Source organism: Ahaetulla prasina, chromosome 1 (genome assembly GCF_028640845.1).
Source record: "Ahaetulla prasina isolate Xishuangbanna chromosome 1, ASM2864084v1, whole genome shotgun sequence".
NCBI lineage: Eukaryota > Metazoa > Chordata > Lepidosauria > Squamata > Colubridae > Ahaetulla > Ahaetulla prasina.
This window is the reverse complement of record NC_080539.1, coordinates 332,108,673-332,134,994: the sequence shown is the minus strand read 5'-3', so window position 1 is coordinate 332,134,994 and position 26,322 is coordinate 332,108,673. Positions and strand designations below refer to the sequence as shown.

General features: G+C 38.1%; 1 protein-coding gene across 2 annotated transcripts in view; it reads right to left on the bottom strand.

Annotated features, from left to right (window-relative positions):
- Window positions 1-26,322, bottom strand: part of UNC79 (unc-79 homolog, NALCN channel complex subunit) — a 148,976-nt gene that overhangs the window by 14,084 nt on the left and 108,570 nt on the right. For both annotated transcript variants that reach the window (XM_058162614.1, XM_058162615.1), the window contains exons 41-46: window positions 25,909-26,082; window positions 24,703-24,771; window positions 21,495-21,605; window positions 14,973-15,077; window positions 5,861-5,938; window positions 3,059-3,148 (exon numbers count right to left, since the gene is read on the bottom strand). In XM_058162614.1, the coding sequence (XP_058018597.1) occupies window positions 3,059-3,148; window positions 5,861-5,938; window positions 14,973-15,077; window positions 21,495-21,605; window positions 24,703-24,771; window positions 25,909-26,082 (627 nt within the window). The remainder of the gene's footprint in view (window positions 1-3,058; window positions 3,149-5,860; window positions 5,939-14,972; window positions 15,078-21,494; window positions 21,606-24,702; window positions 24,772-25,908; window positions 26,083-26,322) is intronic.

Sequence of the window (26,322 nt, the reverse complement as noted above, 5' to 3'; positions counted from 1 at the left end):
AATGATTCCATCATTTTTTCCATTACTAAACTGCTCAAAAGTTACTTAAGCCATTAGAAAAATAACCCTGAAAATCCTCATCTCACTTGTTCTCTCAGTGGGTCTGCTCACATTCACTTCATTTCCCATTCATTTATTCCTATTATGAATTGCTCGTGTTCAGGATGCATAAAGCTGAAAGGACAGTTAAAATTTCTGTCATTGTATGAGGGCCATAACCGAGATTATCTGGGAGTTTGTTCTTTCCATTTTTTAACATTTTAAAATCATTTAAAGGTAGTAGTCTAGTAGCACTCCAAGTAATATCAGTTTAGAAGTAATATTCATTTTATACCATTTAACTTTCACAACATGCTCAGTGGCGTCTATAACAATATATTTATATTAGTTCTTTGTGAGATAAAATATTTGTTTTTTTATTTTTTAACAAAAAAGAACAATACATAACATACATTGACATAAAGCATATATTCCTTCTTTACATCAGCTTCATTTCCTTATTCTTCTCATATTTACATCCTTATTCCCCCTCTCGTTTCTTTTAATTGTACTTGAGATAAAATATTTGATAACATTATTTATTAAGCTTATATGACACTATAATCTTCAATTTTCAGCATTGAATATACACTATAATAATACAACAATGTAAAATGTAAATACCCATGGCATGACAAAAATAGAAATGAAGAACAAGATTAACAAAACAAGTAAAAAACAAGAATAAAAAGGGAAATGATGGCACAGTACTTAAACTTAGGAGAATGCCCTCCAAAATAACACTAGTTTTAGGATTTTTCTGACAAAATGAGGCCAGCCTAATTTCCTTGGAAGCTATTCCAAAGCCCTAGTGTTGCTACAATAAAACATTGCTTTTTTGGTTCAGTTCCTCTCGCCTCTTAGAAGCACCAGGACTTTAAAAAGCTTTACCCTGAAAGATCTAGCCAGATCGGAAAATTCTGGTTGCAGCAGGTGGTCTTGCAGATACCCAAGAGACAAACAATAAAGGAGTATGTGAAAACCTAGAGCTATGTCTAGAAGTAAAGTCAGGCTGCTGCTATGATATCAAAATGATGATGCATCCATATTTATGATCTAACCACATTCATTCTTCTCTGTTCCCTCTGCAAAAAAAAAAAAAAAGGTTTTGTGGATTCATGACTAGAACCAGCAAAGATGAAGTGCTAAAAATCTTAGACTTCCAGACTTTGAAAGTATGATCTGATGATATCTTGCTAAAAGATACAATAACTCCAGTGGAAGGAACAGCCAGTGAGTAGTTTGGCTCTTTGTAATTCCTCTCTGGACAATAAGGGGTCTTGAGTTTGCCCACAAGTGCTCCATATATTGCTTCTTATGAGTAGGTCCCAAGACAGAAGTCTCTGGGGGGAGATAAGGGGATTAGCCATCTTGTTCAAACCATAGCTGACACCTTTAATGACAAAGGGTCCTTTTTAAAACATTATTAGAAATTCCTTGTTAACTGCTTCTCTGCTATTGTACAGATTGTACAGCATCATGTGAGTTCCCTTCAATCCTTAGCAAAAGAAATTTTAAATATTTTAATTTTTTTAATAAATAGCAAAAGAGTGATTAAAACTTTAATTTTAGAAGGTTGCAGACAGACTAAGATAAATACGAAATAAGATTTTGGAATTATAAGAATCCTTCCTGTGGGAAAAAGTGTTCGCTTTAAATTCTTAAAAAACAAAACATAATAGTATGCGACTTTGAAGATTGGATAATAGAGGAAACTAGAAGGAATAAAAATTACAATTAAAGGAGAAGAACATTTAAATTTAACTTACTAGTAGAGAATGGAGCAAACTATTTTAACATTGGACATATTGAAGGATATTTTTGAACAATGGATGCAGAAGTTGATTTTTAAAGTTTTTGCTCCTATAGACTATATTTAAAAGATGTTATGGAAGACAAACAAGTTTTACAAGACTGAGACTAAATGGAAAGTAGATTTAAAATGATAAGCTACAAGAATGATATGGAAAAATATGATATATAAAAGAACTGACTGACATCTTAATAATTAAAAGGGATAAACAAAGAGGATGTATTGGATAATTTTCCTATAATGGATTTACAGAAGATGCTTATTAAAATTATGAAGCTTTTGGGAAGAAGAGATAAAGTTAAAAAAAAAAACCAGCCAAGTTTTAGGACATTATTTGAAGGGACTAAATACAATATAAAGTTGACTTATTTGATCAAGGTTAAAATAGATATGTTATATTTGATAAACTGTGATGATCTGTACTGCAATGACGAGGTTTTAAGGATTTGTGTATAGATAAGAAATAGGATATGTGAAGAAGTGATCATTTGTTGTATTTTAAGAGAAAGTGATAAGTTACAAGTGATAAGTTGTTGATATTTGTTGCAATGAAGTGGGTTTCATTTCTTTATATATTTCTTTTAATTTTCTTTATTATAATTTTTTCTTTCTTTTTAATTTTTTTCTATTTTCTGTTTTTTTTCTACACTTGTTTCTTTTATTTCTCTGTATAAGGTTTTTTTAATCATTCAGGTTGTAATTTCTAATAAAATTACCACTTTAAAAAAATTACTTATAGAGATACTGATCTAGTCCTGAAAAATCTATGTTTGATAGTAGATAAAGTTCCAGGCAGGTAGCATGTCACAATCAAAATGCTCCTATCCCCATCAGACGAGGCTGCTCGAAAGGTTATATTATTCATAATAGAATCCAACACTGGAAATTTTTAAGAAAATGTTGGATAACCATCTGTCTGAGATGATGTAGGGTTTCCTGCCTGGGCAGGGGGTTGGACTAGAAGGCCTCCAAGGTCCCTTCCAACTCTGTTGTTGTTACTTTGTTACTTGAATAGTGGAATTCACAAGAAGAAACATTAGAAGAAGAAACTTCAGCAACCGTAACAACTAGCACAGTTTCCGTTTTATGATAAGCTCATTTTTATTTTAGATTTTCACAAACATACTAAAATATTCCTCATTAAATAGATATAGAATTTCATAAAAATGAAGTAAAGTGACATTAAGTTGATTTTTCTGAACTCACCTTTAACTTGGTTAAAGTATGCATGTCAGCAATAAAATCCAAAACTTCACCAATGTATTGCCTCATGCATTCCATTGCTGCTGTCCCACACTAGAATATGAAAACAAATGCTCAACTTTACCCCAAAGCACAATAACATAAAACACCAGCCCAACACCCAACACCAATGGAACACTGCCCACCTTAAACCAGATTGTCAACTTCCTCCCCTTTCATTCAAAAAAATCATATAATGCTTCTGGAAAATGAGCCTATCACAATGGAAAGACACAAATCCTGATAGCCCAATCTACCAGAATCAGGGATACATTGCAATTATCTAGGTTAGACCATTAGGTTAGACCAGTAAGAAAGACTTCCCTGGTTTGATACTTCCCACAGTCAAATACTCAACTGAAGAAGCTATGTGCTTGGGTTGACTCAATGAAGAGCTCTATGAAAAAGGTTCAAAATCTAAAGATCCCAGGTGTTTGATGGAGGAAAGTGGTATCATTAAACTGAAACTGGCATTAAAGCAGTGCTTCTCAATTATTTTCTGTCATGCCCCCCTAGGAAGAAGAAAACATTTTTCGCGCCCCCCGCGTGACTGTAAACACGGGGCTTAGCTTGTTATGACAGTGTTTGCCGAGGTCAAATGCGCCCCCCTTTACGGAGCCTCGCGCCCCCCCTGGGGGGGCCGCCCCACTATTTGAGAAGCACTGCATTAAAGCAACATAGGCTTTGTTGTGCTAAGGGCTTTGAAAGCCAACTTCAGTTCTAATGCAACAGGCAGTCATATGATTCAGACTAGGTTCCTAAAATCTGTTGCTAAATAGATTTACATGGCAAGTTACATTTTTAAAATCAAATTATCCCATGGAAATCTAATTTATAAATTTGAATCTAATGCCTTATTTCTATTAACAATTCTCTCTCTCCCCCTCTCCCTCCCTCCCTCTTCCCCACCTCTCCTTTTGTCACATGTCAACAGAGAGTAATCTCATTCCCTGCTAGCATGCAACCCCAGGGAATTGTCACACTTGGTTTAAAATGTAAAATGACAACGCTGATTCCTGAATTCATTCATTACATGTTCATATGCTAACCAGTACCTCCTGTCCAAAATTGCCTATATGGAATTGCAGCGGAAAGAGTGACAGAGCCTGGAGGTGGGGGTCAGCGGAGAGTTTCACATTTTGTTGCCACTGGTTCGTCGCGCACACGCACTTTCTGCACATGCACCTGGCCTCAAACCTGTGCCTAAATAGGATGGCATAGAGCAGAGGCAGATGGGCGGCCACACGCAATCTCCGCTACCAGTTTGCCCAAACCAGTACAAACAGGCTAAATACTACCTCTGGTGGTAGTAGAATCAAAAGAGGAATCAGCCCAGAATATCTACATTGCCACAAACAGACTAAGTCCAACTTTTCTTGAATTCCATTAATCCTTAGCTAGTGCTCAAATAGTGCTAACTAGTGGACTAGATTCATGTGCATAAGCATGAGCAACAAGCTTAATGTGTGGCCCTGGTCTTTTGCACCTGAGAAGTATGGAGCTAAACAAAGAACCAATAAACTTGACCGTAAGTCACCCAGAGTTATCTTGAGGATCAGTCATAAGTACCATTTATTCAGTGGCATTGTGATTCTCAATGGTCAGTAACAGAGCTGTTGTAACCCGAGGACCACCTGTATTATATTTTAATTAGAAAATTGGAAGTAGAGGGGGGGGGAATAAATCAGAAGGGACCTAATACATTTTGCAATAATTCAAGATAATTAGTGTATGGTAGGCATGTGTTACACCTAATCAACAAGCAGCATTTTCAATTTACAAACTCACTTGGAGATTAGCTGTTGAAAGTTGGAAGCAGAAAATAAGGAAAGAACAATAGGACTTCCACTGTTGTATTTTAATGACTGACCCAAGTGCTTCTCACTTCTCTGTATAAAATATAAAATCTACATGAAGGTGAATGACACCATTTTTTGTCTTCTCTGCTGTTCTGCCTATCAGTTTACTTGACAGAACAACAAACAGTAAAAATAAGGTCACTGAGAGTCCTGTCAAACTATTCTCCATCTTCCAGTGAGTTTGGCTGAAGAATTCCATACGCTGCTTCTGTCAGGTTGAACAATTTGATGCTAAAAGAAATTGGGCACTGCCCCCTTGAATACAAATTATTCTATGCCTGTTCTTTATGCATTTTGTTTCTCTACATTATACCAAATACATTGGTTACAATTAGAATAAGCATATTCTACCTTTCTACCAGATGCTTCACTTCATCACAATTCAAAGATCACATCACTTGGAAAATAATATTAGTCATTTGAATCATGGAAGTTTGAAAAGGTTTGGAACTTCTTTTTCCAAGCTGATTCTCCCTAATCTCATTGTCAGAATTTGTCAGCCAACATTTCCATGGATGCGTATTGACTGGGGATTCTAGAAGTGGTAGTTCCAGCAGAACTAAAGGGTATCAGTTGGGGAAGTCTTTAGAAATCCATGGTCTTCTGCAACACATACTGTACTTAAAACGAAAGCCATCACATGAACACAAATAGATTTCGACTTCATCAGGTTAAAACAATTACCAATGCTTATTGAAATAACTGGGGATTCTTTAAGCTACAATCTAACTTTTGACAAAAGCTAGACAACCAATAATCAGGATAAAATTGTAATGCTAATTAGCATTTTTGTTCCAGATTTATTCCATGGATGTAATCCAGTATAGAAACTGGTAATTTTCAATGACTGCCGCAGAGGAAAAATGTAACATTGGAGTATGAAAAAGTGGGTTTTTTAAATACTTACTCCAGGGAGAGAAGCAATCATTTGCTTGTGTAAGATCATTGATTCGGCTAGCTTTGTCCCAGCATCTGCGCAAACAAACTAATGAGAAATAAAAGGTAAAATGCAGTTATCAGTAAGGTTTCATCTTGCTGATATTTGCAGTTAAATCTGCAGAACACAAATGGCTAAACTCTGAATGGGAATGATGTCAGTTATTCAGATTCAAAATATATAAAAATTACCATGTATTATTTTTCCCAGTTCTACATCCACAAATTTAACATTTTTCATTCAGCCCCATTACACAGGCAACTAATCCTGGTGCCATTGTGTGAATTATACTTGTAAGCAATGTGGGTTTTCATTTCAGAGCAAAATATTTGAAATTTCTTATCCATTTTCATGTGTTTTCCTTACAGAGGGCTTCTGATGTTTTTCTGTACTTATTTAAATTAGAAGTAACATTGTATTATTGGAGACAATCTATATACTACTAAAACTCTCATTGTGGTGACCTGTATCTGGACAAAACAGTGTTTCACAGGGCAATAATTTTGAACTAAGATACCTCAGATAGGTTAACTTTCAGAATGTGTCCAAAATCTGGACTCTATGACTCCCAAAGGTATGAAATTTGGGGGGGTTGTGGCTGCTTCAGGGCTATGGGTTGCTGCTCCACTGCTGTTGCAGCCATATGGTCTTCAGTTTCAACATTCTGTGCCAATTTCCCAGCCAATCTTGGAATCCCTCATTCCCTCTCCCACAAAGCAGCAGGTCATTTTTCTGCCTGCTGGGAAGGGGAAGGAAGGGAAGTAATGACAAAATGAGAGGGAGGGAGGGAGGGAGGGAGAAAGGAAGAAGGGAGGGAAGGTGGGTGGGTATTGAAGTTATTCCCACTCCCACTGCTTTTTTGCCCATCCATGATCATTCTGCTTCTCTTTAAATAAGGAAATATCTCTGGAATGATGACCCAACAGGGTGCAGGTTGCCTAGTATTAACGACTATTCCACAAAGAGGGGAAAACGGATTGTAGAAGATGCTTTCCACTTTCTCTCACATTCTAAATCTATAAAATGCAGTAAATAAGACATTTCTTCAAAGATGGATCCGTTGTGCTAATGCAGTATATAAACATTTCACAAAAGCTGACTGCCTGCTAAACAGATGGGGAGGAGGATACTGAAATCTACCCAAACCTGAGACATTTTATGCCTGAAGCAAAGGGGGAACATTTTATTTATTTTATTTTATTTATTTTGTCACAACATCATATAAAAAGATTATATAGTATATAAACATATATATGAGTAAAAATTAGGAGGTATAAGCATATACCTATATACCTATATACACCTATATATATATATACAGTATATATATATAGGAAGAAGAAAAGAAAAACAATAGGACAGGAACGGTAGGCACGTTTGTGCGCTTATGCACGCCCCTTATGCTCCTCTTAGGAATGGGGTGAGGTCAATAGTAGAAAGTTTTTGGTTAAAGCTTTTAGGATTATGGGAAGAGACCACAGAGTCAGGTAAAGTATTCCAAGCACTGATGATTCTGTTACAGAAGTCATATTTTCTGCAATCTAGATTAAAGCGGTTAACATTAAGTTTAAATCTGTTGGTTGCTCTTGTATTATTGCAATTAAAGCTGAAGTAGTCTTTAATAGGAAGGACATTACAATAGATGATTCTATGAGTTAAACTTAGGTCTTGTTGAAGGCGACGGAGTTCCAAGTTTTCTAAGCCTAGGATTTCAAGTCTGGTGGGATAAGGTATTTTGTTGTTTTCAGAGGAATGGAGAACTCTTCTTGTAAAATATTTCTGGACACGTTCAATTGTATTGATGTCAGAGATGTGGTGAGGGTTCCGAACAGGCGAGCTGTATTCTAGAACATGATGCTCCCACATTCCACCTGGGTACACCCAGTCTAGCTGCCATATAAACAATGGTTTGCTTAAAAGGATCGGAGCATCAGAAAAGAATGATGCCAAAGGGCTGGAGGTATTGTCCTCTCCAGTGCTCAGTATTTGCTGTCTATGCTGGCTGCTTTATCTAATGATCCATAGGTTCACCTATCTATGTGTTGTCTTTCTCCGAACAAGAGAATTGCAAACTGAATAATACTGAACACATGGAAAGAGGAAGAATTATATGAAATTTATAGATTTTCTGACAGAAACTTCAATCAGACTCTTAAGACATAATTGCCCTAAATTATGTGTAGTAGTAAATGTTTCTGGAATATGCTATTAATTAATGCTATGATATTTCAGAATGATAATGGCAGTGACTGGTAAACACTTGACAGTGCGTACAACTATTTTGTGAATGGACAAAGATGAAAGAATTGTAACTTTTTCTTAATGGGTACAATATCACTGAAGCACATATTTGCTCCTTTTTTTGCCTTGACATGAGTCAGTAATTAAATTAAACTAAACGTTTTTCAGGATCATTTAAATGTGAACAGGTGACACCTACCATGCTTCTGTAAAAAAGCAATCTCCTTTGCTATTAACATTTTTCCTAATGCTATCACTCTCCTTTCAGGAAGCAGGTAGAGTTCTGCCTGACATCATAAGGAAAAGAAGCAGACAAATGCTTCATACGTATTTCCAATGTGCCTCATCACTGCCCATATCAACTGCTTCCAAGGCACCGAGACATCACAGGCAACAGATTTAATGCTAGCGATATAAAGGAAATCCACACAACAATTGAGCAAAAAAGAGATGAATGTGTGCTGTGCTTCTTCCTGGAAATCTGTGATAAAAGTTGACAAAGGCTTCAGAGATAGATGGGTGAGTGGTGGCCCGGGAGATCATTCAGTGCACATTTCAGAAAAATTCTAGCAGTGAAATTGAATCCAGAGGCTTAATTCTGAAATAGGTAGGACATTAGGGTGAGGGTGTACGTCAAAATTTCAAGTTGCATTAAGCCTAACTTGACATCCTCTCTCTTGCTACTTTCCCATTGTTAAATGTTGCTAACTGTCTGGAAGGCATCATGCTGAGGAAGTCCGCCCTAGTGAGTAAAGTACAGATCTGGTAGAAAAACAATGACACACTAGAACAGGGGTCTCCAACCTTGGTCCCTTTAAGACTTGTGGACTTCAACTCCCAGAGTTCCTCAGCCAGCTTTGCTGGCTGAGGGACTCTGGGAGTTGAAGTCCACAAGTCTTAAAGGGACCAAGGTTGGAGACCCCTGCACTAGAAAGTACTGGGAAAAGACATTACAGAGGATGAAAGATCTGGAGAATATGACAGCTACAGAAAGATAGAATGAGATGTGTATAATTAGCACTGAGGGAAGAGATAATTAGGAAATTATGATACCCATTTTTAAATTGTTGAAGAGTATGCTGTCACATAAATAGTACACCACTTTTGTTTTCTGTTGCAGCAGACAACGGAACTCAAATAAATAGGTTTAAATTACAAAAATTACAAAAGAAAGAAAGAAATATTAGGTAGGAGGAGTTTGGATGGTATCTAGCCAGCTATGCTGTACAAATGGATTGTTTTTACCCAGGGGTGAAATCTACTTACCTTCCCTCCCGGTTCGGAAGTGCATGTGCTTCATGCACACGCTCGTTTTGTTCATGCATGCACATCACGTGCGCGCACAAATCCTATGTGCATGCGCAAACCCTTCTGCCCATGCGCATAGGGTAAAAAAACAGGCTACTTCCTCCTTAAAACCAGGAAGTAACGATGACTGGGTGGGTGGGCAGAGCCTCGCGTTCCTGTCGCTGCCAGTTCTCAGAATCACCTGCCACCATTGCTACCGGTTCTGCCAAACCTATCCGAACCGGTAGCATTTCACCCCTGCTTTTATCATCCCCAGATATAGCTTTGAAATACTGGAGAGATATTATGATCAGCATTTTTGGTTTACATCTTCATATAGAAGCATGAACAGCTTTCTGGGAAAAACCAACTTCCTTATCCTAAACTGAGTTAATTTACTTACAAGATCTCTTCCTCCCTTCTTTAATTTTGGAAGCCCACTTATAAATAAGAATTTGCCTCCACATGTTTTTATTTACCAAGACACAATATGTAACCTTTAGTATAATGTTGTGAATCGATAACAGAAAATTGGCAAGACCGCTAACCTTGCCAATTTACTTATTTGATTTATAGCCCATCTTTCCTCTAGAGCTCATCTGACAAGAAATAAGATAGATGGTACTCTTTGAAGTTAAATTTTATTTTTACAAAAGTACAAATTAAGAGCAAAGAACCTAAGACAAGCTTTGCTAATCCACAATAAATATATTCAGGAAGGTCGTAGACAATAGTAGAGTGGGTAGGGTGAATAGTTGCTCTTTGGCAGTTGGTATTTAAGTATGCTACCTGTGATTAAGAAAGTAGTAAACAACCAACATTATTACTAACAATCAATAGCCTAATATTTAATGAATTTGAGACTCCTTAATAAAAATCTTGCTGGGGGGGGGGTTAGTCCATTGCAAAATGGAATGGAAGATGGATGTTCTTCCATTCTTTTTGCCATCATAGGAGTGCTATTTCCATCTCTTTTTATCTGACTATTTAGCATAGATTCTGTTTCTATGTTTAATAACTTTTGGCTTGTGTGGAATGTTCCTACTGCTTAGAGTTAATATTGAAAGACAGTAGATTTGAACTGATTGTAAATCTTGACTTGTGAACACAGATCATAACCAAAAATTCTGTACATCATCATCATCATCATCATCATCATCATCATCATCATCATCATCATCATCATTATTATTATTATTATTATTATTATTATTATTATTATTTATTAGATTTTTATACCGCCCTTCTCCCGAAGGACTCAGGGCGGTTCACAGCCAATATAAAAACAAAGACCATTTACAACTAAAACATAAATTTAAAAACTTATTATATGTTTTGGCAAAGTTTAAAACAATTAGACCTAAAAACCCCTTAAAATTTATGTTAAATATAGATTAAAATTCAAACCCTATTAAAATATAAAATTTAAAATTCCTAAGCCAGTCCCGCGCGAACAAACAAATACGTCTTCAGCTCGCGGCGAAAGGTCCGGAGGTCAGGCAATTGACGCAAGCTAGGGGGAAGTTACATTACTGCTTTCTCATCGTAGAAAACAGTATAAGTTTTCTTCAACAAATGTGTTAATCTAAAAAACTCAAAGAGTTCCATCCTAAAAAATGTATTGAGGGCTGTCCATGCTTGGTAAATAAGATCCTACTGATTTCCATCTTCTTTCCTTGGCGCCAAGAATTCATGGAATAAAACAACTGAACAGATGTCACTTATTCAAGGAAAATTGTTTTACATTTTAAAATACAACCACCTGTCAGTGATCTACTGCAGAATGAGTGGTGCAGCACTTTACTATACCAGAACAAGATCCATCTGAAACAGAAGGAACCAAGATGGCTCATGGCATGATGCACAGTCACACTCAGCCCTTAGAACAGGAGTGTCAAACTCAAGGCCCAGGGGCTGGATCCAGCCCGCAGGGTACTTAGATGTGGCCTGCGGGGCCACCCTGGAAACAGCGAAGGACCAGCCTGCAGTGCTTCTGCCAGTGAAATGGGCTCCTGGGCTCTGTTTTCGGCTGCCCAGGCCTCCTGCAACCCTCTACCAGTGAAAGCAGAGCTCGGAGGGGGTGCATGCAATCCTCCGAGCTCTGTTTTCACTGGCAGAAGGTTGCAGAAGGCCATGGTAGCTGAAAACACTCAGGAGCCCGTTTCACTGGCAGAGCACTCAGGCCACCACAGACGCCCCCAACACAGGTGACATTGAGCTGGCCATGTCCACCTCAGTCCCCGGAAGTCAAACATAACCTTGATGAGGCCCTCAATGAAATCGAGTTTCACACCCTGCCTTAAAACAACTACAACAGAAGAACACATCACACAAAACAATATAACAAACAGGAATAATAATAATAATAATAATAATAATAATAATAATAATAATAATAATAATAACAACAACAACAACAACAACAACAACAACAACAACAACAAACAGGAAGCAGCAGGTTAAGCTAAGCAAGAACACATCAAATACCTGTACAATTAGCACAGGGCCCCCCCCAAGGCGGTGTGCTCTCCCCACTTCTCTTCTCTCTGTATACCAATGACTGCATCTCCAATGATCCATCTGTTAAGCTACTGAAGTTCGCAGATGACACAACAGTGATTGGTCTCATTCGAGACAATGACAAATCCGCATATAGACGAGAGGTCGAACGACTAGCCTTGTGGTGCAACCAAAACAATCTGGAACTGAACACACTCAAAACTGTAGAAATGGTGGTAGACTTTAGGAGAAACCCTTCCATACTTCCACCTCTCACAATACTAGACAACACAGTATCAACAGTAGAAACCTTCAAATTTCTAGGTTCTATCATATCGCAAGATCTAAAATGGACAGCTAACATCAAAAACATCATTAAAAAAGGACAACAAAGAATGTTCTTTCTGCGCCAACTCAGTAAGCTCAAACTGCCCAAGGAGCTGCTGATTCAGTTCTACAGAGGAATTATTGAGTCTGTCATTTGCACCTCTATAACTGTCTGGTTCGGTTCTGCAACCCAACAAGAAAAACACAGACTTCAGAGGATAATTAGAACTGCAGAAAAAATAATTGCTACCAACCTGCCTTCCATTGAGGACCTGTATACTGCACGAATCAAGAAGAAAGCCGTGAAAATACTTACAGACCCCTCGCATCCTGGACATAAACTGTTTCAACTCTTACCCTCAAAATGACGCTATAGAGCACTGCACACCAGAACAACTAGACACAAGAACATCACTCTGCTAAACAAATAATTCCATCAACACTGTCAAACTATGTACTGAATCTGCACTACTATTAATCGTCTCATAGTTCCCATCACCAATCTCTTTCCACTTATGACTGTATGACTATAACTTGTTGCTGGCAATCCTTATGATTTATATCGATATATTGACCATCAATCGTGTTGTAAATGTTGTACCTTGATGAACGTATCTTTTCTTTTATGTACACTGAGAGCATATGCACCAAGACAAATTCCTTGTGTGTCCAATCACACTTGGCCAATAAAAAATTCTATTCTATTCTATTCTATTCAAAACAATATTTGCTTTTAATAGAATATCCTTAGCAATTATCTAAATCTTTTCAGCTTTTCGTAAAAAACAAAAATATATATACTTGCGTTAATTTTTATATAAATATGTTGGTATTTTTATTAATATTAACTAATAAGTATCAATATAGTTTTTCATTGGTATGGATGTGAGTTCATGGTGTAAAGATGAGTTCTCATTCTCTATTCCGTGCTTCCTGTAATCCTCAGTGTGCAAAACTGGTCAATCTAAGAACAAACCATTTTGAAGAATGCTGGAATATTCTGTTATCTCTTTGGACCATGCTAAACTTCCTTCTAGTATAGTTCCAGCATAGGAAAACCTACTTGCCAATATCATTTGTTTTAAATGCATCCCTGCTTTTAAGTAACTTAAGATAAGAATGTGTATAAGCCAGGTGCTACAAATAGGGGGGAAAAGAGGCTGTCAATCGTGAGGAATGATGGGTGACCCTAGGAGCAAATCTGCAGAGCTCGGCATTTTGCCATGGGCCATCCTGGTCACTTCTGTTTCAGCTGATTGTCATTTTGACATGGTTAAGTGCCAGTGATTGCCAGAGCAGTCATTTTGCGTTAGAGGTCAGCCACTGCCAGGTGGCTGTATATAAAAATGTAAAACAATTTGACTTGAATAAGTGACATCTGCTATGTTCTTCCACTCCAGCCCTTGTAATGTGAATCCTTTAACCTCAAAGAAGAACTGTTGAGATGAGCAGACTCTTGTTTATCAAACATGGGGAGCTCTCAGTTAATCTTTTGGAATGGAGCTTTTTCTATTCAGATTACCCACTTGTTGAAGAAAATTTGTACCATTTGACATGTAACCACAGAATTTGGGAATACAATCTGTGTTCACAATTTCAGATTTCCAATTAGGTCAATTCTACTGTCCTACATATCACTTCTTATAGTCTAGAAAGAATATTATTATGTCTAGGAGCAATGCTGACCCCATTTGTAAAATATATGAGGAACCTATACTTTTTTTTTCTTACTAAAAAAGGAAATAGTTAAAAAATCCTAGAACCATTTACACTGGACTCCCTGACAGTAACTTCTAAACAATACAAGTTGGGCAAAAAGGTATAAATAAAGTGTAATTGTGAAATATTTCAGTATTTATTAGATGCATGTCTTGATTTATGTCTTTAAAAATAATGCACTTCAGATTTGATTTACGAATCAAATAATTTTTACTTCTGCTAGTACAGTCAGCTTGGGAAAAAAGATGAAGGGGAGTTATGGTTCTGTACCTGCCAAATTGAGTAGTGCCTCAACCACATAATCATTAGTTTAAATATTCTTAAATTTTATTCAGTGCTGTTCCATAATAATGAGAAATTCTGGGTTCACGACGATCACATTCAGTTTCTTCTACTGCACTGGAAATGTCCCCTCTTCAATGTTACTTTATTTTTACATGAATAAACTAACTGCGTGAGGAAAGATAAGATTTAAAAGCTGTCTTCATTTCTTGTCTACTTTGCAAATGGTATTTTCAACCATTGATGCTAATACTTGCACTTCATTAATATTTTCCTCTTCTGTTACACAAATCAGAATAGCTGGTGTTAGGAATATCATGCATGTTTTAATTACAAAGTGATTCTAAAGAACTCTAAATGGAAAGTTTTATTATATTATCCTTGGAGATCATCCCATTTGCAAATTGCTTGGTATTTGTTCCAGCTGAGAATTTAAAACATGGGAGATCACCAAGAACAAATATACAGGATAAAGAAATACAGTGGACATATACCCATAAATATAACAGTCTTGAACTGACACAAAGATAAAATACTTCACAGCGTGAAGTATTTTGCAGAAAGGTGAATTTGGCTGCCTCAAGTGGCACAATTTAGTAGGATGGATGACAGCATGTAACGGTATTTCAATGGCGCAGCAATTTTTTTAATCCTACCTCAAACCTGAAAGTAAAGAGAAAAAGGACAAAAATTTTCACTGGAAAACTATTACAATATTTGTTTGTACCTGAACCAAGAGCAGCAGATTGGTATCTGGCAAAGGCGACTTTAACTTCAAAGCTTGCAATAACTCTAAGATGACACTGCGAGATAAATAGAACTTATCCCTTTCCTAAAATAAAGGAAATTAAGTATTAATCATACTTTTAGTATCATAGGAGTGTGTGTGTGTGTGTGTGTGTGTGTGTGTGAGTGAGTGTGTGTATGTATGTATGTTGACAGTTATTTCTACCCACATTTTCCTACATATACCCAAAATCAGGGCTCATGGACAATTTATTTCATAAATTACATTAAATGTTTGATTGGTAGCCATTTTCTTCTAAACCCTTCTTAACGGCAAATGATCTTCCTTACTGATGAATGCTCTTTAAACATGCCTAGGTATAGTAACGTGTTTGCAAATTTTAATGTAATGGCCTCCTTTAGATCATCTACTACTGGACTGTGGCATCTGACGTTTGCTACACTCTGTCACTTATCTGCTGTCTGCATGGATGTGTATATATGTACATGTATGTGCTTGTTTGCATATACCCCATGTAGATGTTTGGATACTGAATATCCTCTATTTCCCCCCTCTCCCTATTACTTCTGTGACAACTACTATTCTGTTCTAAAAGTCCCACAAGTATCCAGATCAAATGTAAGGAAGGAGGACAGACGGGCTGCAGATAGAAACAGCCACTGGTGGAAACAGCTTCTCACTTCCCTGAGTGAAAACATCATTGTAGAGGAATTTAGAATTTAGGTTCTCAACTTTAGAATATGAATGAAGATATTAACTCAAAGCAGAATTGAAAAAGGTGAATCCTGAGAGTCATACCTAGATTGTAATACATCCAACAGTATTTTGGCTTGCAAAGTAGTTACCTATCAATTTTTTGTTTGCATTTGCAGCACACTGGCCAAAGTGTACCTAAACTAATAGGTATGTCTATACAGTAGGGAATGCTTCAAGTTGCAGAGATATACTTTCTCTATTTTACTAACTAGTATTAAACAGCACTTAGCAATAGCATTTAGACTTATACACTGCTTCATAGTGCTCAGCAAGCCTCTCTGAGTGGTTTACAAAGTCAGCATATTACCCCCAGCAATCTGGGTCCTCATTTTACTGACCTCAGGAGGGTGGAAGGCTGAGTCAACCTTGAGCTGATCAAAATTGAACTGCTGTCAGCTGGCAGAGTTAGCCTGCAATACCACATTCTAACCACTGCACCTCCACAGCTGAATCAAATACTCTCAGTTGATTCAAGCCACTATGGTAAAGATCAATATATACGGACACTTTTGGTGGCAACTGGGGCAGTGTGGCATATAGAAAAGGATAGCATAAAATGTAAGAGGAAAAAATGGCAAAGAACACAAATTAATGAGCAGAATGAAAGAAAGAAAGAAAAATAGTTCTGTTGTGTGTCTGTGAAACTAAGGGAAACAGGAAAGATGGGATAGATCCTGGGATGGATGGATGGATGGATGAATGGATGGATGGATGGATGATGCAGTCAGTGAATGTATTCTGAAAAGTGAAGGTAGAGATTTAATTATGAATGGAAAGTATGTCCATTAAAAGTATGTCAGAAAATATAAATTGGTGACATATAGATCCATGATCCACAGGTGGCACATGGAACCATATCAGTGGGCATGCCAGCATTGCCCTAGCTCAGCTCCAGTGTGCACGCATGCAGTGACAAGCTAATTTTCAGGCCCACCGGAAGTCCAGCCTCTAGAGGGTCTCCGGGGGTGTGGGGAAGGGCGTTTTTGCCCTCCCTAGGCTCCAAGAAAGCCTCTGGGGAGGGCAAAAAATGGGCCTACCAGGTCCACTGTGCCATCGCATACCAAAAGCGGGGGGAGCGCAGGGGCTTGCGCACACATGCGCGGGGGGTGGGGCGCATTGAATTATGGGTGTGGGCACGCACGCACGTGACCTCCCCGCATTTCCCCTACTTTTGGCACACGACGGCAAAAACGTTAGCCATCACTGATATAGATTATTGTAGGCTTCTATAAAAGTAGGAATCTATGGGGTATTGACAGTTACATGTTTCACTCCAGTGAACACAAATTATGGAAGAGCCAGGAATGAATTTGGGGGGAAAGTGTGCAACATTCTGAATGAATGTGATCCAGGGGAAAAATATTTTGTTATATGACATAAATGGATGGTTAAGAATGAGACAAGAGAGTACAGAAAAAGTAATGAGGCTCTACTGAGGCACAAAATAAATGGGAATTGTGACTAGTGAGCATCAGCGTAGAGAAAGAGCTTTTTTACAAGCATAAATCTTTTCATACAGAGATATGGAAAAGGAATGAATTAAAAAGCACACAGAATCTGGTGGTTGTTTTTTAATAAAAAAATGACAAAATTAGCAAAGGGCAATGAGATGCTCTGAATGTGGGATCCACCATACTTGGTGGCATCAAGAGTGGATCGTGGAGAAATGGACATGGGATTAAAAAGAAAAGAAATAAGAAAAAGAAAAGAAACTAACTGAAAGCAAAATAATTGTAGAAAGAGAAAGCATAAAGGCTGTTTAGCGAAGTTTGTAAGCAAACCCTCCCAGGGAAATCTATGAGAGTCTAGATTTTTTTCCTGAGTGTGTCTGTGTATACACATGCACACATGCATGTGTGTATCAATTTCTATCATCTCTGTCTCTATGAGGTTTTGTGTTTGTTTGTTTGTTTGTATATATGTGTGTGTACCTATGGGCATGTGTGTGTCCGCATTCCAAAGCTCCAGTCTCCTGTGAGCCAAAGGATTTACAGTCCATAAGTGAAGAACATGTCATACAGAGAATTGCAGTCATGTCATCTTGTTCTACTCATTGAACAATGTCTCCTGGTACATATAAAAATAAAGGTGGGCTTCCCCACTTATTGAATCTGACTTATTTTACTGCCCCCCCCACACACACGTGGTCCCTGCAGTTAACAGATATGAGTGTTTACTAGATTTTCATTATTTTTCTAGTTGACTAAAAATAGTAGGCAGCCAAAAAAAAAAAAAGACCCTAAAATCAAAGTGGGTGTCTGTTAAAAAAGTGGCTATTCCTACTGATACCCTATTTAGACAGTCACCAAACATCATATTCTGCAAAAGGAATTACATTCATTTGTTAATCATTACATAAATGTATTTTATGCAATCTATCCAATTCTAAAATTCAAAACTTTCAAATTTTAGGAGGAAGGATGATTAAATAAAGACCAGAGAGATTTGGACCTACACCACTACTGTAATTTGAAAGGTTAAAAAACTGCAGACATCTGAGAAATCCATATAATGTATACAGTACTCTGTTGCTACTGGGCAAATACTTTAGTGTTTTGTTAATATGCTGCTGCCCCCTGTAACATCTTGACCCAGCCCAAAGTGAGGTTATCCACAACCTCCCTATCCTATAAGGGCCTAAAGACCTGACTCTGCAAATTGGCCTGGGACCCCAATGGGGGAACGGCAGGGTGGAAGTGGTTGGTCGAGTAACAGCAGATCCCACCTCCCCACATTCCGCCCCTGCCTTTCCCATGTGTCCTTAGATTTTAAACTTTGGTTTTAATTTATTTATGTTTTAATGTAGGTGTCAGCTTTGGAAGCCCTATTAGGCCGGAAGCTTCCATGCTGCCACTTTCTCATGTGTGGGAAAGTAGGAGGCGGGATTTAGTAGAGGGTTGTCTTTAGACATAATAGCATTCTTCCTGTTGGTCAAGGTCAGGCCGATCCTGCATCTGGAGAAGGAATGGTCGGAGTGCTGTCTCGAGATGGGACGGATGGTGATTGGAGCATGTGATCAATTGAGGAGTGAAGTGATGCTTTTGGGGGTTTTGATTTACTGAGGGAAAACCCGGACGTCTCAGATTTGGGTTTTCCCAGATGTGCCAGTTTACCTATTCTAGTAAACAGAACTTTGAAATATGCTTGATTCAGAGTTTTACTTGGAGTTGGGGGTTTTTCTGGAACGCTGACAGTAGGTATATTTTATGACTGTAAGCTGCCAAGGGTCACATTATGATAAGATGGGTGGCCAATAAATATTATAAATACCATATTTTTCGTAGTATAAGTTGCTCTGGAGTTTAAGGCGCAAATTAGTTTTTGGAGAGGAAAACAAGAAAAAAAATTCTGCCTCTGTCTACCAGCATCCATCATTATTCATCTGGCTAGCACCCTTGCAGTAAACAGCAAACAGCCTGGTCAGCTTTAGCATGTTATCCCAGCCTGATTTAGCATGAGTAGCTGATTGGCGATTGGATCAGCCTCCAGGAATACCACCAATCAGGTGTTCCAGACTGCGGGGATCGCCAGAGCCCATCATCACCTCCGTGTGTCACGTTTTCGGCCTCCGTGCGTCGCATTTTCGGCCTCGCACAACCTGTTTTTGGCCGCCACACATCACATTTTCGGCCAGTTCCAGGCACTGGGGATCAGTGGTGGTGGTGGCAATCCCCACTGCCTGGAACCAGATGGAAAATGTGGTACATAAAGGACAAAAATGGAGTGTTCGCAGGCCGAAAATGCGATGTGCGGAAACCGAAAACACCATGGGCAGAGGTGGCGATAGGCGGCGATGTGCTGTGGCGATTCCCACAGCTTGGAACGGATCTAAAATGGAGTGTGCAGAAGCCAAAAATGAGACGCGCGGAGGCCGAAAATGGCCAAAAGGTGGAGGCCGGTGGGTGGGCAGGGCTTCAGAAGTATTCGGTATATAAGACGCACTGCAATTTTCACCCACTTTTAGGGGGGGAAGTGCGTCTTATGCTCTGAAAAGTACGGTAAATATATTTTATTTTTAAACATTCAACTAAGTTTGTTGACTTAAAGTTATGGTTGATGTTTTAAATATAAACATTGTATGTAGATTGTATTTTCGATTATATTTTTAGTTGTTAGCTAATCTGAATGCTCTTTAGATAAAAGTGAAATATAAAAAAGAAACATAGTTTTTAATTTGTTTTAAAATATCACGTTAGCCATATTGAAACATTATTAGTTTGTTTTTTTTTAAATCAAATGTTGATTTAAAAATCAGCCTTCCAAACAATATGATCTTATTTTTGGAGTTCCTTTTTTATTGGCACATAATTTTCCAATTGTTTGCCACTTTTGGGAAGTGGGGGGAGTTTAACATGACAATTATTTTTGCCTATAGTTAACATTGAGGTTATCCATATTAAATAAAGTAGCGGAAGTAAAATTAGGATATCAAAATCTGAAGCTAAATAGAAGGTCAGAACCTCTCAAGGATAAAATAGAAGTCAAACCTTCGGCAAGCTTTCAGTCCAAGTCTGCACTCAGTAAGAGAGAAGTGAATATGAATGTCCTAGGGGTTGTTATAAAAGCTCCAAAAAGAGCTCTGAAACATTGTTTGGCAATTGCAGCCTGAGGGCACAAGCAAACGCTTAGCCTACTTTGATGCCCTTGTGTGAAAGGGTAGCATTCCAGACAGTGCTATGAAAAAGGCCATTCTACCTGTTACCTTGAATTAAAACATTATGCGAGGATGCTGCCCTTTTTATTTTGCTCATAAAATGAGCACCAAAAAGGGGAAATGCCTTATATTTTGGAAGTATTAGAATGTATCTCTGCTTAAACAAATTACACATAGTTCATGATGCCTGGGGGAAAAAAACAGCTTCTTTCTTCTTGACATCTGGAGAATAGCTGCCAAATTGGTAAAAAAAAAAAAATACAGAGCTAAATGGGCAAAATGTTTAACTGGCATAAAATAATTCAGATGTTTCTCCCTATTGTATAACAAAAATGAGAAATCCTGCCTTGGAAAATTGATCATTACCAAACCTTTTGTGGCCTTTGACTATGGAACAAACAAATAAGAGTGTGTGTGTGTGTCCTTAAAAAGAAGCCTTTTGCTAGAGTTTGCTCGTTTTTCCTAGAACGTAACTGAGCAAGAATAATGTTGGGTATGTCAAATTGAACTTGGCCTACTCAGCTGCTATTTTAACCACTACACCATGCTATTTTTCAGTTGATTGGATGCATTATCGACTCTCTTGATGTTTCATTATCATCCCATTAAAATTGATGCCAAGTACAAATTAAGAGTAGGACAGAATCTTCAAAGCCTCTAGATTGGAAATATTACAGATAAGTGTTTTTTTTTTCAAAGAAGAGTGTATATCACTCTTTTGCAGGATTAACATCAGATCACAATACTTTTATCCCAAACTCATAGTAGTCTGTCATATGATATGCAGCTCTTGCTGCTATTGCCACATCCTGATAGTTATTTAGCAGGATGCAAGCCCATTCAGTGGATTCCTTTTCTCTCTTAGTGAGTTATCTTAAATCTGAAAACAAGGAAGCCAACTTAAATTTGCCAAATTGTTTAAAATAATTGTTGTAAATCTTTCAGGTAAAACCTACTCCTAACTAGAGGATTATGGCATTTTTCATTAAAAAAAAAACAGATTTGCCTAAATTATTGTTCTGCTAGAAAGCATAACAAGGTACTGTTTCATCTCTCCCTAAATAATTTTAAAACAACTACAATTGAATTACCTTTGTGAAAGCTCGGTGACATAAGCCACACAGTTCAATCAAATAAGCCAGGGTAAAGATGGCATTCTGAATGACAAAGCTCAGCAATTTTGAAAATGGCTCCAGCAGGCTCTGTAATAATAACAGCAATAATCATAATTATGTCAGAACATTTCCACGCCTCTGCAAAATGCACAATGCACATGTTATGAAATTTTCCACCCTAACAAAGCTTTTACTTTTCACTTGGAAGGTGCAAGACTGTGGCTGTCCAAGCTGATTCATCACATGGCTGATACTCAGGAATTTCCCAGCCAGTACCTTGAATGAACTTCTGGAGAATGTTTCAGGGGAAAATGGAACTTTCCCTCTGGGATAGTTGCTAGATAAATGCTGAAAGTTGGCCCAGGCTGCTAGCCTCTGTCATTGGAAGAGCAAGCAACAGCACCAAGGGATCAGTTTATGCCACTCTTTTGGAGACTGAAAGGCATCAGAAACTTCTGGATTTCAATCGCAATGCTTTACAGCAAAGAAAGTTCAATAGCAATCATACATTGACAAGTTATAGACATCCATTGGAAACTGCCTGTAGCCCAGATGGACAGAATTGGAAGTCTACATTTCATAAATAAATAAATTAGTGCTAAAATTCTCCAGAAAGAGCCCCTCAAGATTGGTTTGGCTAAATTTGCTAATTAGCTATTCCTGTTCTGCTGCTACATCTGGTGTAAAATTTAAGCATCACTGGATGTGGGCGTCAGGAGGTGGGGTTGAGCCTGTGCATTGGCTATGTTAATTGTTATGGATGGATCTCAGCTTCTGTTTTATGGGCTGTTGCTTTATGTGCATTTTGAGGGAGGGAGACATATCTTTCTGTTTTTTTATAATTTTTAACATTGTTAGTTGCCCAGAGTCATCAACCTGAGATAGGCAGCAACATAAATTGAACAAATAAACATTGTAAATACAAGGATATATACAAATACATAATCATATAATAATTTATTTATTTTATTTATTTATTTTTTCACATTTATATACCGCCCTATCTCCCTAGGGACTCAGGGCGGTTCACAGGCAAATAAAAAAGATACATATAAATACAGAATAAAATATCCATTAAAAACTTATTTGATATAGCCAAATAATTAAAAAGAACCATATATATAATAAAACCCATTAAAATCTAAATTTAAAATCTAGTCCAGTCCTGCGCAAATGAATAGATGTGTTTTAAGCTCGCGGCGGAAGGTTCGGAGGTCTGGAAGTTGACGAAGTCCTGGGGGGAGATCGTTCCAGAGGGTGGGAGCCCCCACAGAGAAGGCTCTTCCCCTGGGTGTCGCCAAACGGCACTGCCTGGCTGACGGCACCCTGAGGAGTCCCTCTCTGTGAGAGCGCACGGGTCGGTGAGAGGTATTCGGTAGCAGCAGGCGGTCCCGTAAGTAATAAATGAAATCTTAGTGGTTTCCAATATCATTCATAATGTTATTCTTCTGGACAGTTCAGGAGATTGAAAGTGGGGAAGAGTGTTATTATGGTGGTTCTTCTCCTTCCTCTAGGTCAATTCCAGTTCCAGTTGGTGTTGTGTGGGTGGGGAAGGGGAGGGAAGGAAAGGGAAGATTTAGTCCAAAGCCATTTTTTGGAAAAGTTCCTCAGGGTTTTAATATTCCCTGATTAACACCTACGTGAAGAAACTGGTTCATCTTTGGCAGGGGGTGAAGTCTCATCAGTATGCTAATGATACTTATTTATATATCCCTCCCTGGACTTACAAGTGATGTTGTTCAAATATGTTGTGACCGAGGCCCAAGTAGTGATTACCAAATACAATTCAGTCCTGAACAAACTTATTTTATTAAAACAGATGAGAATTAATTCATTCTCAGCTTAGTCCAAAAAAAATTCTTTAAAAACAGTCCTTCAGCCTTATCATCAATCTTTGTTGTCTTTGGCAACCTGTCAAAAGCTTTTCTTGGCAAAACCCCCACAAAGTTCAAGAGACACAGACAAGAAGCAATGAAATCAACCTTGCTTTTCCACAAAGAACCCAATGGCTCGTTGCTGCTTTTTTAAGCCTTATGAGAGTGGCCAATCATCTTCTGGTCTTACTCCCAAGTCATCCTTTTTGCTTTAACTGCTCTTGCCGTCTAGCAGCTCTTCTCATGTGTGCACTAGGAATAGGCTTCTCCTGTTCCTCTGCCTCTATGCTGTCCACACATCGCTCCCAGATGGCCCTGGCCCCATTTCTGCCTCTGATGCAGAGCCCTCGTCGGGGCCTTCCCCTGACTCCAGGACTAGCCCATTGTCCCCCCCAGCTTCCTCACTGTCCGATTCTGCTGCCAGGTCCGCAGGCTGCTGGAGGACCACAACAATACTTTCTCAGTGTCTGGAGGCTATAGGGGCCTTAATAGGCAACAATAGGCAACAGGCCAACTTCAGCAAAACTAGGTGGCTGTGGATTTTAGGCCTTCTTGGATCCAATGATTTGATCTTTAATTCTGGATGGGATAGCATTACTTCCTATGAATTTACAGTTTGGGAGTTCTCCTGGAGTTCTATCTCAGTTTAAAGAACGAAGCATAAAAAACTGGCTGGGTGACTTAATTCAGTCATTCTCTCTCAGTCTAATTCACCTTGCATATTTATTATAGGGAAAATAGGAGGAAGAAGGAATATTAGGTATGTGCAACACCTTGGGTTGTATGAGGAGGGTGTCTTTTTAAACAGTGACCGCCATAGTAGCATAGCTACTAGTGATTTGATCCACAAGGTAGATGCTTATTTATGGGCATTATCGTGGTTGTTGATTGATATTATACTATTATTATAGCTGGTTGTGCAGTTAGCCAGCCAGCTGTATAGACTGGGTTTGGCATTTTATCTACTTATTGAATCCTTCCCATTGAATCCTTTCCAGGACCCCGGAATAGGCAGATTTTTAAAAAAAAATATTATTAGGACATATTAAAATTTAATATTAAGTAGCTGCCTAGAGTCACTGCTGAGAAATTGGTGGCCATATAAATGGAAATAACAAGCAGGACACCTGAACGGATTCTATTTTATGCTTCAGTTATTCCCTTTATCCAGGAGAACTGTGAAATGTAAAAAGCTGACATAGAGAGTAAATACAGATACTCAACACAACACTTTTTAAAATAAAAACAAATCTCATTGCATTAGTATTAGAACAGCTATTTAGTTTCCCACTGTTTCCCTTTTAACTTACCCTGGCAGCACTACTGGTGGGAATCTTCAGCAAACAGATCATTATCCTTACACTGGAATCCAGTGAACACTTCAGATAAAGAAGGAGACAGAGGAATTACAAGCTATTCTTCACATGTTCATTCAGTATTTAGGAATGTCAGATTTATCAAAGAAAAGCAGAGCTGCACAATCAATAAACACAGAATGGGAAATTCAACATAATCCTGTTTTCAAAAAAACCTTATATCTTAATTTGAGAGAGGGGAGGGAAGGATGGAGGGAGAGCGAGAGAAAGAGAGAAGAGAGAGAGGAAACTAAGTTCCTAGCTCTCGTGTATGAAATAAATGCTTGAAAGAATCTGATAAACACCATTGAAAACTTCAGAGACCAATGGTGCAAAACTGTAGAGTTGGAGTAGACTGGGCAAATTGTGCTTGGTCGCCTTCTCTGAAACCAATGTAGGTCTTTCAAAGGTGCCTACACCTTGTTTCTTGCTGGATAGCAGGTAAACTATGATATTGGAAAGGCACAGATACAGATCAAACACCAACAAGGTTAATGATATGCATCCTGGGGACAGAGACAGCTCATTAACGTGGCATCAGTGGCCAATGTACATCCTTAGACAAGAACATATGTTCAACATTGTGCCTAGCTTGCTCCATAGTCACTGATGCCGAAAGGTGGGCAGAATCCTTGGTGCCAACATATGCACTGGAACTGCCTTAATTCTTTCTTTTATGTACACTTAGAGCATATGCACCAAGACAAATTCCTTGTGTGTCCAATTACACTTGGCCAATAAAAAATTCTATTCTGTTCTGTTCTGTTCTGTTTTTCTATTCTATTCTATTCATGGCATCTACCAGAGCAAATGACCAGATCCACCTTTGCCATTACTTCCTATCTTTGCCCCTCCCCCCAAAAAAAAATTCCAAGAAAAAATTCTGGTACCCAATTAGGAATGGCACACCACTGTCCCTTCTCATTTCTACCTCCATTTAATCCCCATCCCACCCACACACACAAACATGAAAAATAAACATCTAACCAAAATACATACATATAAATCAAAATATATGTAGCCCAGGGTAAAACAGAAGTTAATAGATAGCTGGTTTATATGTCTGGTGTTGTTTACAGTGACTGGACGCAGTGTTTGCCTCTCAAGAATTTAGACACAAGTCTCTCCCAGAATATACCAGAATGAAACTAGAAACACTACCTTAAGGGGTAAAACACCTGGTAGTTTGGTAAAGAAAGTTTGAAACTGGTTGCTGATTGTAGTCCAAAGATTGCTTGGGGAATCCATTGGCAAAGCTTCCATGAATGCAGCAATGTTTTCCAAGCAGCGTAACATTCCACCTCCTGCTGGCAAATTCTTTTTGTTGTTTAAACCCTAAGAAAACAAGTAAGCCATTCAGGCAAAAGATATAAAGTAAAAAAAAAGAAAGGTATTTTCATTTGGCTTAAAATATGTATATATCTAAGCACTTCACTTTTTCCCCCCTCACAAATCTGTTACAATAGGCAGCCTTTCTGGTTGACAGGTAACAGTGTATGTTAAATTTCTTAAGAAGAAAAAGAGGAGAAAAAGATTTGAACATGCCAGTGTAGAGAAAGAGATCTTTCATGTCCA